The following is a 15,506-nucleotide window of genomic DNA, read 5'->3' as shown; positions in this document are numbered from 1 at the left end:
AAATATCTTTCGATTTTCTATTGAGGTGACCTTATAGGCTACTATTTAAGGCAGAGGTGTAAAGTAACTAATTACAAATATACTCTCGTTACTGTCACTGAGTACTTATACTTTTTTTGAGTATTTTTCAAGTCATTCATTTTACTTCGACTATAGTGAAATGTCCTTAAAGTACTCTTTCCACAACTGTATTTAAGATACATGACTGATACAAACATTCACATGAAACAGAAGCATTATTACTGGACATAAGCCTACAGCACTGCAGGCAAATGTCAAACCTGGGGTGTAATCATTACACGGAATATGTTGCAAAACGTAACGTTTCGTCTGTTGCAAAACGTTTGGCAACAGCAACCGTTCACTCTAAACGGAAAACGCAAACGAGTTTATATTGGACAAATCCAGGTAGGTCGCTCCCCGTTTTGTCCCGTTTGCTGTTTGGCTCTTAAACGGTAAACGGTTTCCGTAATGAATAGACCTCAGAAACCTCCATCGCAAACATAAGTACCTAAACTACATTTTGTCACCCCTCCTGTCAGGAATAAAAATACACTTCCGGTGACGTGGCTCCTCTGGAAAAGGGGAAGCCGTGGCAGGAATGTTAGCTGCGGAATCAGCTGGAGCGCTAGTCTACCTCACTGAGCTGGATGGCAGGGACACACTGGTGGAAGAACTTCAGGAATCACAACAGGGTAAAATATATTCATATAACATTACTTATGTACTTTTTCTTGTAAGTTGACTGCGTGATTTTAGCAATCCTAACTGACTTCAACTTCTAAGGCTTGAAATGCAAACGTTAGGCTTGGCTAGTTAAGCGTGCTAGCTGAGTTTGTTTATAGACAGCCATTTGGGCATCACGACCATAACTTTCCAAGTAGCAGAGCGAATTAAATAGCAACCGGTTGCCAAATAAACAGTAACCTATAAGTAAAAACAAAAGTCACCTAGCTAACGTTAGCTAAATAAATCAATGCGATGCACATCTAACGTAGCAGATACAGCTGTTACTACAGTGAGTGAGATGTGTTACATTGTAATTAACGTTAGCTGGCCTACAAATTGTTACTTTTTTGCAATTCATCAAAATGTTACAATGTTTGGGCCTTTCCGGAACGTGTGCAACACTCGCTTGTGCTATGTCGTCTCAACTTTTACTGTGCGAGCTGTCTGGCATCACACAACAGCATATCATCAGCATCCCATATCTATCGTTGATGTAAACATGCATTTTACTCGTTCCTGCAAGCCAAGTTTGCGAATTCTTCACAACAGCCTCCAACGTTTTAGTGTTGTCTTTCTCCCTTATTTGTGATTTTCGTCGACCGTGAACAGCGCTCTCATGAACACGTTCAAAATGCGACGCAGGCGCGCTGACGTCTAGATGGGGTACGGCAGGCCAAGGGGCTCGCGGGCATTATCACACACAACCATATAAAGTTAATATAATAATACTTTTCTGAATTAAACGTCAACCATAGTTATTTGGTTTAGATCAAGTCACGATGCTGTGTAATAGGTCCCCTTAGACACGTTTTCTTAGACATTAACGGACCTAAGCAGTTGCTCATGGAGCACTTTTTCCATCTGTTTTGGTGGAATAACTACCCTACCAAGGGATTTATTTTGTCCAGTCCATTTTTACTGTCATCACCCATTACTGGTCACACACAATATCGCAACCTTAGCCAAAAATGTCTATACAAACTGTTTGGCAGTGAATGTGCATGCAATTTATTTGAGAAAGCATCTATGTTGAGTTAAGAATGCATGCAGGCCTATCTACATTATATGATAACCTCTCCGTCTTGCAAAATTGTCCTTGTTGGTTGCAGGTGCTCTTTGGAACGAGGGACAGATGAAATCAAGAGGCGGTAGGCCCAGCTGGGCGTTGGCTGCACTGTTCACAGGTGCTGCCCTGCTGGTCATCTCCTCCAGAGGGGCGTCCAGTGGGAAGATGATGTCCCAGGCAGCCATGGCTCATGCCACAGCCACAGCCGCTGGATCAGGCCCAGGGCTTCCAGATGAGTTCCTAGGCTTCCAGGCCTTAGCTGACTTCTTTGCAAGTGAACGTGCCGATGTCTGGCTCTGCTCTCTGGTTGGGTCTGTTGCTGTAGGCCTCACTGGAATTTTCCCCCTTCTTGTTATTCCTATTGAGGCAGGAGCGGCCCTCGAGACAGCGGGTAAGTTGTGACCTAAACTGATATGTAACCTTGCTGTTAGCCAGACTAATGTAGGCCTACTCTTTCCTCTGAAAATGAGCCACACTGGTTATGCCTTGATCACCACACACCCAGAATTAGACATCCGGAGGTAGCCTACAGTGACTGACTTACCATCAAGGGGCCTTTGTGAGCTGGGCATCATTTTTAATCATAAAATACGGTTCTGCACTGTTTTTTCTTAAAAGCCATTTAAATGTGGAGCAATGGCACCTCTATTTTTCTCTGAGTAAACTGCTGCTAATGAGATGAACCATGTGGTTCTGAACTCTGCCTGACCACACCCTTTAAAATACAGCCTTCAAGTAGAATATATAGAGGCCACAGTCACTACCTCCAAAGCTGCGTTGCTGATTGTTGTTGTTGTTGCCTTGAGTATTTAACCATGTGAGATACCAGTACTATTTATGTGCATAGTGTTACAAACTGTAACATTTTGGTCAAATGTCAATGATTCCTTTGCATCATTGTGATTATGCTTTTAGATCACACAAATCCTGCAGTGTTTGTTTTAAAAATATATATTAAAAAAAACAAAGTAATTCTGAAGGTATCACTGACATAAGCCTAGTTGGATAATGGATAAATGTGTCAATGTGAATGGTGCTGAATTGGGTGTGTCCTCATTTCCATGCTGCATTCTTCACTCTCAAAGAAGAGAAACCAGGCCACTATGTATTGCATTTCTACACCTCTCAGAAAACACAATTAACACTGAAGGGCACTGGCTTTGCCTGTCCTGGTCCTTTGTGCTTATTAGTATTGGTAAGGAGAAATAAGTTGGATCACTAATGCCATATTGTAATACCATAGCAATGGCAGTTGCATTCTCTCAATCTGTTCATTCAGAAGTTTTAAAAAATCGAGGCAATAAATTGAGAAATTACCCAGTAGGCCTGTCATAGTCATCATTAAGTCATACTTCATGCAAAGATGAAAATGTTTAAATAGACAAACATGTAATGGCTCTTAATTTTAAAGCTAGAAATAGAAAATCACTTATTTTGCAGATTTATTTTAAATGAAGCCTGTAAATGTTTTAGCTCAAATAGGGAAGAACCAGCATTTTTGTATATCATGGATGATGCAGCCTACCTCAACTACACTTTTCATAATTGCCATCTCTTTCTCACTTGTTACTCTCCAGCTGGCTGTCGGAAGCTAAAGCAGCTCCTGAGCTTTGCCATTGGTGGTCTCTTGGGTGACGTGTTCCTCCACTTGCTCCCGGAGGCTTGGGCACATTCCCACTCCTGCAGCCCAGGTGGGTCAACCTTCTCTCTCTGTTCTTTCTATAACCTTTATCCCTCCTGGAGACATCCCCATTCCAAATTTCCTGTGCTTATTTCTCCCCACCAGTATACCTCTTCTGACCCTTCACACAGACCAGTGGAATGCCTGTGTCCTTAGGCTTGTCTACTTATCTGACATGTCAGCAATATTGTAAAGATGGTCTGTTTGCGAAAACAGTTGATTTCGACACTTTTCAAACTGACAGAGACAGACAGGGAGTTAACATTGGAAGTGCAGATATTCTCTTCAGTATTAACGATTTGTCAAATATAGCATTTTACAATGACTCTTCAAAGCAGTTTTAGTGCAAACGTATACACTGAACAAAAATATAAATGCAACACTTTCAAAGATTTTACTGAGTTACAGTTCATATAAGGAAATCAGTCAATATAAGGAAATCAGTCCATTGAAATAATTGCATTAGGCCCTAATTAAAGGTTAAATAAAAAAAAAAAAATCTATGGATTTCACATGCCTGGGAATACAGATATGCAGTTATTGGTCACAGCTACCTTAAAAAAAGTTGCGGGAATGAGTCAGAAAAACAGTTAGTAGCTGGTGTGTCCACCATTTGCCTCATACAGATCGACACATCTCCTTCACATAGAGTTGATCAGGCTGTTGCTTGTGGTCTATGGAATGTTGTCATACTGCTCTTCAATGTCTGTGCGAAGTTACTGGATATTGGCTGGAACTGAAACACGTTGTCGTACACGTCGATCCAGAGCATCCCTAACATGCTCAAAGAGTGACATGTCTGATGAGTATGCAGGCCATGGAAGAACAAGGACGTTTTCAGCTTCCATGAACCGTTTACAGATCCTTGCAACATGGGGCCGTGCATGTTATTGTGAATGGCACGATAATGGGCCTCAGGATCTCTTCACAGCATCTCTGTGCATTTAAATTGCCATTGATTAAAATGCAATTGTGTTAGTTGTCCGTAGTTTATCCCTGCCCATACCAAAACCCAACGCTACCATGGGGCACTGAAGATGAGCATTTGCCCATTGAAGTTGGTTATGACGCCGTACTACACTCGGGTCAAGACCTTTGTGAGGACGACGAGCATGCAGATGAGCTTCCCTGAGACGGTTTCTGTAGAAATTCTACAGTTGTGCAAAAACCACAGTTTCGTCCGGTGGCTGGTCTCGGATGATCCCGCAGGTGAAGAAGCCAGGTGTGGAGGTCCTGGGTTGGCGTGCTTACACGTGGTCTGCAGTTGTGAAATTGGTTGGACATACTGCCTAATTCTCTAAAATGTTGTTGTGGGTGGCTTATGGTAGAGAAATTAGCATTCAATTCTCTGGCAACAGCTCTGGTGGACTTTCCTGCAGTCAGCATGCCAATTGCACGCTCCCTCAACTAGAGACACCTGTGGCATTGTTATGACAAAACTGCAGATTTTTAGTGGCCTTTTATTGTCCCCAGCTCAAGGTGCACCAGTGTAAGGATCATGCTGTGTAATCAGCTTTTTGAGATGCCACACCTATCAGATGGATGGATTATTTTGGCAAAGGAGAAATGCTCACTAACAGGAATGTAAACAAATTTGTGCACAACATTAGAGAAATATGATTTTTGTGCGTATGGAACATTTCTGAGATCTTTTATTTCAGCTCATAAAACACGTGACCAACACTACGTGTTATATTTTGGTTCAGTGTCTTTTTTGTTGTTGATTTAATTTAGGATTACCAGGGATGCGTTCAGAAGGACGCAACAACATTTTGGAACATTCACATAGCATATATATATTTCTATGTAAACAGACATGCTTCTCTGTCAAGTATAGCAGTGTTTCCAAACTCCAGTACCCAGTCCTCCAGTATTTTTTTTTAAAGAAGAAAGAAAGTAATTGTAACCCTGGAAAGCACACCTGAATTAACTTATTATCAAGCACTCAATGAGATGAATAAGGTGTGCTTGCATTGGGTACTGGCATTGGGGAAACACTGATGTATAGTAAGGAATCATGTCCACTCTAGTCATGGCATTTCTATCTGCAACGTTTGACAACAATGTGGCCCAAGATTAAGTTTCCCTGACCTGAGGTCCTCTGGTTGTCATGTAGAAATCCACTTTAAAATGCTTTGCTGACTTCTGTGAAGTCCTCAGTGGTGATGACGAGCAACCCTAAGCCATGCCTGCATTCCACTGATCCATGTGAAAGGGGGTCACCATGCAATCCTAGAGAAAGTTTTCCAATTAGTTTGTCATCCCTGTTAAAATAGAGCCTATGTCTCTTCCATCCTCCCTGTGTTCAGACGAGAGCCAGCTCCACTACAGGACCCAGGGCCTGTGGGTTATCATGGGCATGATGTCCTTCCTTCTCCTGGAGAAGATGTTCCCAGATGAGCACAGTCAGGAGGACTCCATTGGTAACAGCCAGCATGTCCCTGTGAGTAGTTCAATGCTGTTTTATTGTCCATGTTGTCTACATGAAAAGTGCAACAGAGTCGAGTCAATGCACCGGATACAACTCTTTAATAGCCCCAAATGATTTAAAGAAATAGTGGGCATGTCTTTCCAAAGAAGGTTAATGTCATGCATCTAATTACACGTGTGTCCAGTGCACCAGTGCTCTTTAATCCCTTCACTGGTACCACAGTGGCACTGCTCTTCCACGCGGTGGGGTGGCTAGTGGATCATTTGGCTCTGTCTAGGGCTTTCTGTTTGGTCTGAGCTGGTCTTCAGTGGGTAACTCTGATCTAAACTTAAACAAGGCACATTAGATCATCTTGTTTGATAATGTTGTTGCTGAAGAAACCACAATCAGTTTTTATTCCACTCTTCAGTGATGAATCATTAGCATTTTGACTTCAACAATCAACTTCTGATTTTAAGCCGCTTTAAGGTAATGATTAAACAGTGCTGTGATGACACATTATGTCCTGAATGGGAATCTCCCAGAATTGTCTTATTTATAACTTTATAAGTGGAGTTTGAGTCCAAATGGAAAATAAGAAATCTGAGTCAAACTAATACAATTTTCTACAGATTTGAATGTGAATATTATAAAATATGCATTTAAAAAATATATGCACATTTTCCAACCAGAGGTTTGTTTCTATCAAACGGGTGTGTTGTGGATAAAAGGCTGTGATGCAGTGTACATAGAAACCACTTTGGTGCTAAAGTTTGACATGTACCGACTAAAAAACACAAGGTCAATGTGTTTCCATTGCATTTTCCACTATCGATTTGGTTTTTCACACAAACTGTTGCGATAAATGGCGAACGTGCCCAATCCAGTTTTGGCGTATTCTCTCTAGACAACAGCTTGCTGATAAAGTGGACAGGTTAGGTTATAGGATTGGATGGATAAGATCATTTTTATTCGTTAATTGGCAGCAAAGCACAAATTGTGTCACTAGCATACAAAATAAGATCCTCAATATTTATTGGAAAGGAGCATTAAGCTCACGACCGTGCACCACCCTGTGAAGTTCATCATAACTTCTTTCATCTGAAGCCTAATAAACTGGGCAAGCTTTTTCAAGTTAGGACCACACATCATAGCATCAACGTGACTTCAAATTTACCTCGACATGATGGTAATGCTATCAACAATTGCGCAATAAATAGTTTCCACCTCAATTTGTCGCATAATTAATTTTACCAACACAAAAAGATCCCACCATGTCAAACAAGCAAATTGTCTGTTGACAATTGTGAAATTGTACCGACACTTCCTTTTTCCATCCCAGCTGTTGTGATTTTTTTTTTTCACGCAGTGTAACTTTAATCTGGATTGAAACATGGTTACTGATGCAACCTTATCGCTCCCCTACCCCCACAATCTGATGCAGAGACCCATTGTGCCGTAGCCCTGAGTCTATCTACTAGACACGCTTGGATCAAAGCTGTATTCTATCTCCCCTCCATTTCTCTAATACCAGTGAGACCCTTTTTCATATGGGATTTGGAGTGGGTATTAGTGCAGAGTATTAGCTTCAGGATTCTTTTGAAGTTTTGGGGTATGGAGTGGTTTTGGGTGGTGCATTTTCCCTGTCTGACAGTGTGGATTTAGATGAGTTGAGATGTTCTCTGCTCTGTAGATATGGGAGAGCTTCTTGTGGCGTGTGTAAAACAGAGGTACACAACTGCAGTCTTTTGAAGGCCTTAATGTCTGTAGGCTTCCTTTTTTTATCAATTTTATTTCACTGATATAGTCAGCTCTAAGTTGCTGATGAAAAGTTAAGGGTGAAAACCAGCACTTTAATCATACTGCATTTGTGATCCCATATGCTAAAATTTTCTGTTATTCAAGAGATAATCCTTAATTTAATTTCAGGTATTTCTGTTTCTTATCGTTGTGCCCCATACATCTCGCAAAAGGTGTGTGTACCACTTTCCTCTTCCTTCTCTTTTGCTCAGGAGGAGGAAGATTGGCATCCATGTCTGGGCTCATTCATTGTAGCTATTTATAGAGATGGGGAGGAAGCAGCTGCTACATCTACTTCAGAGAGGCCAGAGGAGAGTGTTCAGGGGTGGATAGTGAGACTCAGGGTAGATCAGTGCTCATTCCACAAATGGAGTCGTATCAAGCATGTTTCGATGTCAGTATCAAGATGCCGTTACTATTCAATTCAGGGACAAAGGTCATGAATCATGGTCTCACCTGGGGTCAAACTCCCACTCTCCAATGAATTACCCAGCCCATTCACGCATTAGGAGACAGATTGATATGTACAGTTTGACTTATTCCTTGTGGTGTGGTTACAAAAATGGAGAACATTTCCCAGCCACATTTAGAATAGAGCAGGCTATTTGCCTCATTTAATTTGACTATTAAATGCCACCGTACTGTAAATGGCTCTAAACGAGGAAGGAACAAGGAAGTCGGCCCTGCTCTGGAAAGGAGAATGGCCTGGGGTAGAATGAATTTGTTTTTTGTTCAAAGCACGCAAATTCAGTGGATGATGTGACGACTGTGACGGGAATTTTAGGATGTAATGTGCAGTCAGTGGTTGGAGGAGAGAAGCTATGGGTGACATAGAAGAAACACAGTATTGTAGGTTGTGATTCAAGGGAATGTATATGTGTAGTGTACTATGTAAACCTTTGTATGCTATGGAATTTCCTGCTGATTGGGCTAATACCTGTTTTGTTTTTTTGTCACCCCTTCTCCTCAGACCTCCCATAGCTCAGACTCCAGTAGTGAGGTGTTGTCCCACATCAATGGGCACCATTTTGATACTTGGAGCTCGTCCTCCAAGACAAAAAGCAGCTTGCAGCAAGTTCCAAAGAAAATAAAGGTAAGTTGGATCAAATGGGTGAAGTTTGTCTGATGGGATATTGTTCATTTTAACAAGCCAAATGTAAATGACAAAGGGAGAACAATCTGGAAATCTCCATTGCTTAAGAGCCACCGAACTGAAATCCTCTGTACTAAGTAACCCCTTTCACTTTATGTATATGACTTCAGTGTGAGTCAGCTGTGGGATCCTGTATAGACTTGGTTCTGTGTCTCTATCTGGCAGACGTGTGGGTACCTGAACCTGCTGGCCAACTGCATCGACAACTTCACCCATGGCCTGGCTGTGGCAGGGAGCTTCCTGGTCAGCAGGAAGGTGAGTTGGTCTGCAGCACAAATAAAGGCAATGAAGTCTCTCCAGGTGCTCTATACTAAATAGTCCCCATGTGTGGGTTTTTAATAAATGCAAATTAAACCTAATAGCAGTTACTAATTTCAATGCAAGCAGTTCAACAAAATGCACCTTGGTCATAAACAATGCATACAATACTTCAACTTAGAGCAGACTTATTACAGACTATAGTATGAAAGGTGGTTGTTTTGGCATTTGAGGCTCATGCCCATCTCGTGCCCATGATTGGCATAGGACCCAACCCCCTTGGCAGACTTGTAGATAGCTGTATCAGCGCTCACTTAGCCATAACATTCACTATTCTCAGCTCAGTCAACTATGAGCATGATACTGCACCCCTGCTTAAGAGACTAGTTTCAACAACACAATTCTATGATTTTGATACTAAGTACGGTATTGTCATTATTACAGAACATTGAGTCAGGACATTGATTTCTACCTTGCTATTTTCTGATGTAGAATAATGATTACATTACCCACGGTTGTGGGGGAGAAGGTCCAGCTGGAGAGACATAAGGCTAACAGCATGAGCTAAAGGGAGAGTTTGCCAGGGAGGAAGTAAACTAGCTAGATGTCTCTACATCGCTCACACACATGGGCATCCCACTTATTTTGGTTTCCATCTGCATTCATATTTCTATATGCAGGCATGATGGTGTTTATCAAAGTAGAAGCCCAGTTGGATGCATGAAACAAACATTGTCATGTATACACACTGTAATGTAGTACAGGAGAGGCGTTATCAGAGTTTGAGTAGTATAGGATTGGAAACACGTCTTGTACAGTATATATTTTGCAGCGCCTGATCAGAGACATGTTATGTGTATTTCCTGACAGGTTGGGTGTCTCACCACCTTTGCCATCCTGCTCCATGAAATCCCCCATGAGGTAAGTTCAAACTCGCTATTTTTAGGGGATGTGACCTATTTATTTTGAATATTTTTTTTGTAACATACTTCATGCAATGAAAGCTAATTATGACTTTTTTGAGTCATGACTTGATTCAGTTCTAGTTGATATCCCCATCTTTTTGTTCTTACATAAATGGGATCTGTGATGCATTGCATAAATGTGAATCTGTGATACATTGCTGACATGATGTTTGCTCATCTCTAGGTGGGTGACTTTGCCATCCTGCTGCGTGCGGGGTTTGACCGCTGGAGTGCCGCCCGCATGCAGCTATCCACAGCCCTGGGAGGGGTGCTGGGGGCCTGTTTCGCCCTGTGTGCCCAGTCTCCCAGAGGGACAGGTGAGCCGCCTAGCATGCAGCTATCCACAGCCCTGGGAGGGGTGCTGGGGGCTTGTTTCGCTCTGTGTGCCCAGTCTCCCAGAGGGACAGGTGAGCCGCCTAGCATCCTCCCTATACAAAACAGCAGCAGAGCACTGAAACTAGAGCTCCACACCAGGTGCTTGACTTGGACTGAAATAAGGAACGGTATTTATTTTGGGTGCCGGTACTGTTTATATTTAGCTGCAAGAGATCCACAATACTTTTGATTTAATATTCTATAAGCGGTGCAGGAGCTAAAGCAGTAGACCATTAAGTGCTGGTAATCCGCTCCGGTGAGCTCCTGCCCATGTCGAGAACTGTCCACACCCTTGGCATAGGCTATCAAGGAACCATATAGTCTTCAGTGCTTTGGCAGCCAAGCAGCATGAAAAGTTTTGTTTAATTATTAAGCCAAACCAAATGTCTTTCATTCCACTTTATCCTGTGTAGAAAATGCAACAGCGTGGATCTTACCATTCTCCTCGGGAGGCTTCCTGTACATAGCCCTGGTCAATGTGGTGCCTGACCTCCTGGAGGAGACCAGCCTCGGGTATGTACACTGGTCAGTCTGGACAGCAGCTGACCACCATGCAAATACCCACTAAGAGACTAAATATGCAGAGGGGGAAAAAAGTGTTACGCTAATATGAAAATGAATGGGTGGACACTGAAGCAAAAACATGTTTCTTATTTGTTTCCAGACACTCCCTGTTGCAGATCCTGCTCCTGTGCTGTGGCATTGCCGTCATGGCCGTCTTGTCTGCCGTAGTGGATTGAGCTCAAAAGACAAGCCTGCTTTACCAAAATATAATTGAGAACATCACCGCAACATTCACTGGACTGGGAAGCAATCCCCCTTTCTATAAAGTTAAGTCCTCAGATTGCATTCAATTGCCCTTTTTATTATTATATGGAACTTTGTTTTAATATTCCACCTAGTGCCAAAACATCCTATCAGCATGACCATCAACATGGAAGCGATCTGACAATCAGAACGGCACCTTGAATCATGATACCTGCTTTTTCTATCAGGACTCTAGACCAACTGTGTCCACCTTGTCTGCTGATCTCTGACTACTGTCTGTGTGGACACTAATGTGCCAAACCCAGGCAGACATTTTGAAATGGCAAGAGAGCTGAAGAAAGCTTATTGAAGCTTTCATGGAAGTAACTGGACTATCTGAGAGCATCAGACCATAATGGGCAGACACTCCGTCTCATTCTGTTTTATTGCACATACTCAAACAGGTCATATCGGACACTTATGAGCAGCTCATGCATACTGGTACAAACTTAATCTCACATGGCTTTACCAAACTAAAATGCATACACATTTCCTTACATTCTTCAAATTGAATGCTCATGTGCTGCTTTCTATTTTTCTCTTTCAGGCTAATTTATATTTGTGTCTTATTGGTTTCTGTATCTGCTTATACTGCTAAGTATTTCAGAAAGTAACATGGTGCAATGTTTTTGTCAAATTCTGTTGTGACTCCCATCACGCACCATTGCGTTTTGTATAGGGTTAATCTGTTACATTGATGTATATTCAAGCAAAAAGAGCATGTATTTTTCAATTGCATACAATGCTAATTTGTTAAGAGACACTCAGAAAGATATATTTGGAACTCCTTAATTATGAGAGCTTAATTTCAGGAAAATATGGTTTAGAAATGTTATAATAATATTATGCAAAATATTTTTATGATCTTGATTTTACTATATTGTGTTTTCAGAAAGTATTCACACCCCTGGGATTGAAATATTTTTTTTATCAGCAATCTACAATACTCACGTCAAAGTTTAAAAATATATATATATTGGAAAATAATTCACTGTCTTGATTAGATAAGTATCCAACCCCCTGAGTCTGTTAAACACCTTTGGCAGCGATTACAGCTGCGTCTCTGGGTAAGTCTAAGAGCTTTGCACACCTGGATTGTACTATAGTTGCCCATTTTATTTAAAAAAAATCAAGTTGGTGGTTGATCATTGCTAGACAGCCATTTTCAATTATTGCCATAGATTTTCAGTTAGATTTAAGTCAAATGAAACTAGGCCACTTGGGAGCATTCAATGATGTCTTGGTGATAAACTTGTGTTGAGAATATGAAGTGCTACACTGTTGTGTTGGACCCAAACATAATGCTTTGTATTCAGGACAAAAAGTTCAATTATTTGCCACATTTTTTTCAGTATTACTTAAGTGCCTTGTCTCAAACAGGATGCATGTTTTGGAATATTTGTATTATTTTCAGTCTGTCATTTGTCAGTATTGTGGAGTAACTAAAGTACAATGTTGTTCCATCCTCCATTAAACTCTATTTTAAAATCGCCATTAGCCCCATGGTGAAATCCCTGAGCGGTTTCTTTCCTCTCCGGCAACTGAGTTGGGAATGGTGCCTGTATCTTTGTTGTGACTGGGTGTAATGATACACCATCCAAAGTGTTAACTGCATCATGCTCAAAGGGAGATGTAATGTCTGCCCCCCCCCCCCCCCCCTCTATTATTGCGCAGAGTCCGTGGAATTTATTTGACTTGTTAAGCACATGTTTACTCCTGAACTTTATTTAGGCTTGCCATAAAAGGGTTGAATACTTAATGAGTCAAGACATTTCAGCTTCTCATTTTGTAATCATTTGTGAAGATTTTTTTTATTCCACTTTCACATTATGGGGTATTGTGTGTGTATATCAGTGACCCAAAACCTCAATTTAATAAATGTTTAATTTAGGCTGTAACAAAATGTGGAAAAAGTCAAATGGTGTGAATACTTTCTAATTGCACTGTATTCACTCTTGGTAGTTGCACGCTCACAAGTTACACTAAGTGAAAGCTATGGAGATTATGCATCAATATGTTATGCAATAAAATTCCACACTAAACATGTTTTCTGTAAGCACATGTTCTGCAGCAAAGAGTCTGGACTTAAAATGTAATGGGAGCCAGAAGAGGGGTATATTGATTGTTTGTTCACTCTCGACAAGAGCCCGTTGCCATAACGACTCCCCTGCAGATTACCTTCCTTAGTCCTGTGAGAAGCCTACTGCCTGTGGGAGCCTTCCTGTGAGTTAAGACACTGAAGCTCCATTTATACCTGGTTCTAACACGCACCATTTATCCTGATCTTGTCCACATTCTGATTGTGCCCACACCTTTAGAGAGGTGGAGATGATTAAAAGACGCACTGTGATCTGGTTGTGATCAGATCTTCCTGACCACCTCCGGAGGTAGTCGGGCACGCATTGGGGGAATCTCAATTGAATACTCCTCACACGCTTTCACCTTGCCTTCTTAAACCCATTGGATGAGAAAGCCAGAGGTCCCTCCCCTCTGACATCCTCCAGTGGAGGAGGCGAGTAGAGAGGATGCAATTGAGATTCTCCCATAGTGTCTGGATATCTTACAAGTGTAGATGGATCTGGACTGTGAAACCATTTTTAAACCATCAGTATCAGACCTTCTAAAATCATTGACTTATGGTATCTATTTGTGTCTTAAAATAAACACTATTTTGAAAGAAATTAAAACATTTGTCATGCAGGGCGGGACCAAGAAATCTAGTCACAATGCGGACACAGTGGACAGCTATGAGAGACATTTTAATTCAATATGTAGAATGTGGACAAGACCAGGACAAAAGACGCATGTTAGTGCCAGGTATAAATGAGACATGAATGACAACCTATACCGCAAAGCGAGAAAATCCATAAACTTAACACAGTTGACCTCGAGCATAAATCGCCTCACCATCTATCGGAACATTGCACAACATTTCTAACAGGAGATAGATAGGTCTTGATCCCACTAGGTCCTAGGAAAGACAAGTCCAGTTCAGGATCAGCGGACCTCCAAACTCAAATCTGGCACACAATTATACACAAGCCTTGTCCGAAGTAAATGTGTGATACCTTGTTGTATTTAAAGGGATCATGTATTGCACATGGTATACCCAGAGAAAACAAATGCATGTAAAGTCTTTCAAGAACATCTATTGTTGCACTATTGAAAATGTGCCGGTTTTCATTGCTATCTTTACCTCCCTTTACCTCAGATGAACAATTGAGACCCATATGCACAATTATGTATAGGAATATGTCCCCAAAACTTCATTGATAACACTTTACACTAAGTTGCTCTTATACTTGTGTAATAACAATGTAATTACTCTTAATGTAATTATTCAAGTAATAACATCTAATTAATATGTACACCTTATTGCTTTGTATTGTAAATTAAAACCTGTCCCTAAGTACTGATTGAATGTCTCTCCAAAGTTGTGTAAAACTTTTCTTTGATATACGTTAGCAGTGTTTTTGGATCAGCCGAGCCTGAGTGAAGGAGGAATATAGTTTGATTCATCTTAAATATTGATGTTGTTATCATGTAGCCCAGGGGTCTCCAACCTTGTTCCTGGAGAGCTATCCTGCTGTTGGTTTTTACTCCAATCCCAGTTGTAACTAACCTGGTTCAGTTTATCAAGCAGCTAATTATTAAATCAGGTGTGCTAGATTAGGGTTGGAGTGGAAACCTACAGGGCAGTAGCTCTCCAGGAACAGGGCTGGAGAGCCCTGATGTAGGCCTTTGGAAACCCTTGGTCAGTGTGTCTCCATGTTGTTTTATACATTGAAACTTCACTATATTGATAGGCTGTGGGCTCAATTCAATCAAACCTGGATTGTGGTAGTTTGTAAACAAAGACACCAATCATTGCTGTGCTGGGTCCAATTGAATTTCAGCCCGCACCTGTCTCAGTGTGTTTGTCAACTGTGCACAGAAAAGGCTTGTAATGAAATATGTTGGGTTGCAAATAGGTTTTGATCCAGCATGTGGTCCATGTGCATGTGTATGTTTCTTCATGATACATAAAACATGGCCCAATATATATACTTAATATGATAGTTAAACAACTGTGTCAGGTCCTTACAGTTGTAGCAGATCACAATGTCCCAAATAATAACAATAATACTACTAATAATACATATGATATAATTCGTATATTAACACAATGTATTCCTATTTAATCAATCATACATGTTTACCCCTGGTAGTATTATTATTATTATTATTAGTGAACAACCTGCTGGAGATATATTGCCAGTGCT

The 15,506-nt window shown here is 41.1% G+C and overlaps 1 protein-coding gene across 2 annotated transcripts; it reads left to right on the top strand.

Annotated features, from left to right (window-relative positions):
* Nucleotides 1–538: 538 nt before the first annotated feature.
* On the top strand, nucleotides 539–12,738 carry LOC139563263 (zinc transporter ZIP13-like). 2 transcript variants are annotated; one of them, XM_071381765.1, is made up of 10 exons: nucleotides 539–695; nucleotides 1,839–2,186; nucleotides 3,373–3,486; nucleotides 5,786–5,919; nucleotides 8,657–8,779; nucleotides 9,005–9,094; nucleotides 9,968–10,018; nucleotides 10,247–10,469; nucleotides 10,851–10,950; nucleotides 11,102–12,738. In XM_071381765.1, exons 1-10 carry the CDS (start codon nucleotides 602–604, stop codon nucleotides 11,175–11,177), a joined length of 1,353 nt encoding a protein of 450 aa, XP_071237866.1. In that variant the 5' UTR covers nucleotides 539–601; the 3' UTR covers nucleotides 11,178–12,738. The 2 variants fall into 2 exon arrangements, with proteins under 2 accessions (XP_071237866.1, XP_071237867.1); XM_071381766.1 differs by having other exon boundaries at nucleotides 540–695; nucleotides 10,247–10,379.
* The last annotated feature ends 2,768 nt before the right edge of the window (nucleotides 12,739–15,506 follow it).

The sequence above is a fragment of the Salvelinus alpinus genome, chromosome 33 (genome assembly GCF_045679555.1).
Source record: "Salvelinus alpinus chromosome 33, SLU_Salpinus.1, whole genome shotgun sequence".
Classification (NCBI taxonomy): domain Eukaryota; kingdom Metazoa; phylum Chordata; class Actinopteri; order Salmoniformes; family Salmonidae; genus Salvelinus; species Salvelinus alpinus.
The sequence above is the reverse complement of the archived record's forward strand: the minus strand, read 5'-3'. Positions and strand labels throughout refer to the sequence as shown.

What these genes read in the sequence shown, in the direction of transcription:
- LOC139563263 (XM_071381765.1), top strand. Translation starts at nt 602, where the DNA reads ATGTTAGCTGCGGAATCAGCTGGAGCGCTAGTCTACCTCACTGAGCTG. An exon ending in ACTTCAGGAATCACAACAGG is followed by an intron (nt 696 to 1,838) that starts GTAAAATATATT and finishes TGTTGGTTGCAG; the next exon opens with GTGCTCTTTGGAACGAGGGA. An exon ending in CCAGTCTCCCAGAGGGACAG is followed by an intron (nt 10,470 to 10,850) that starts GTGAGCCGCCTA and finishes TATCCTGTGTAG; the next exon opens with AAAATGCAACAGCGTGGATC.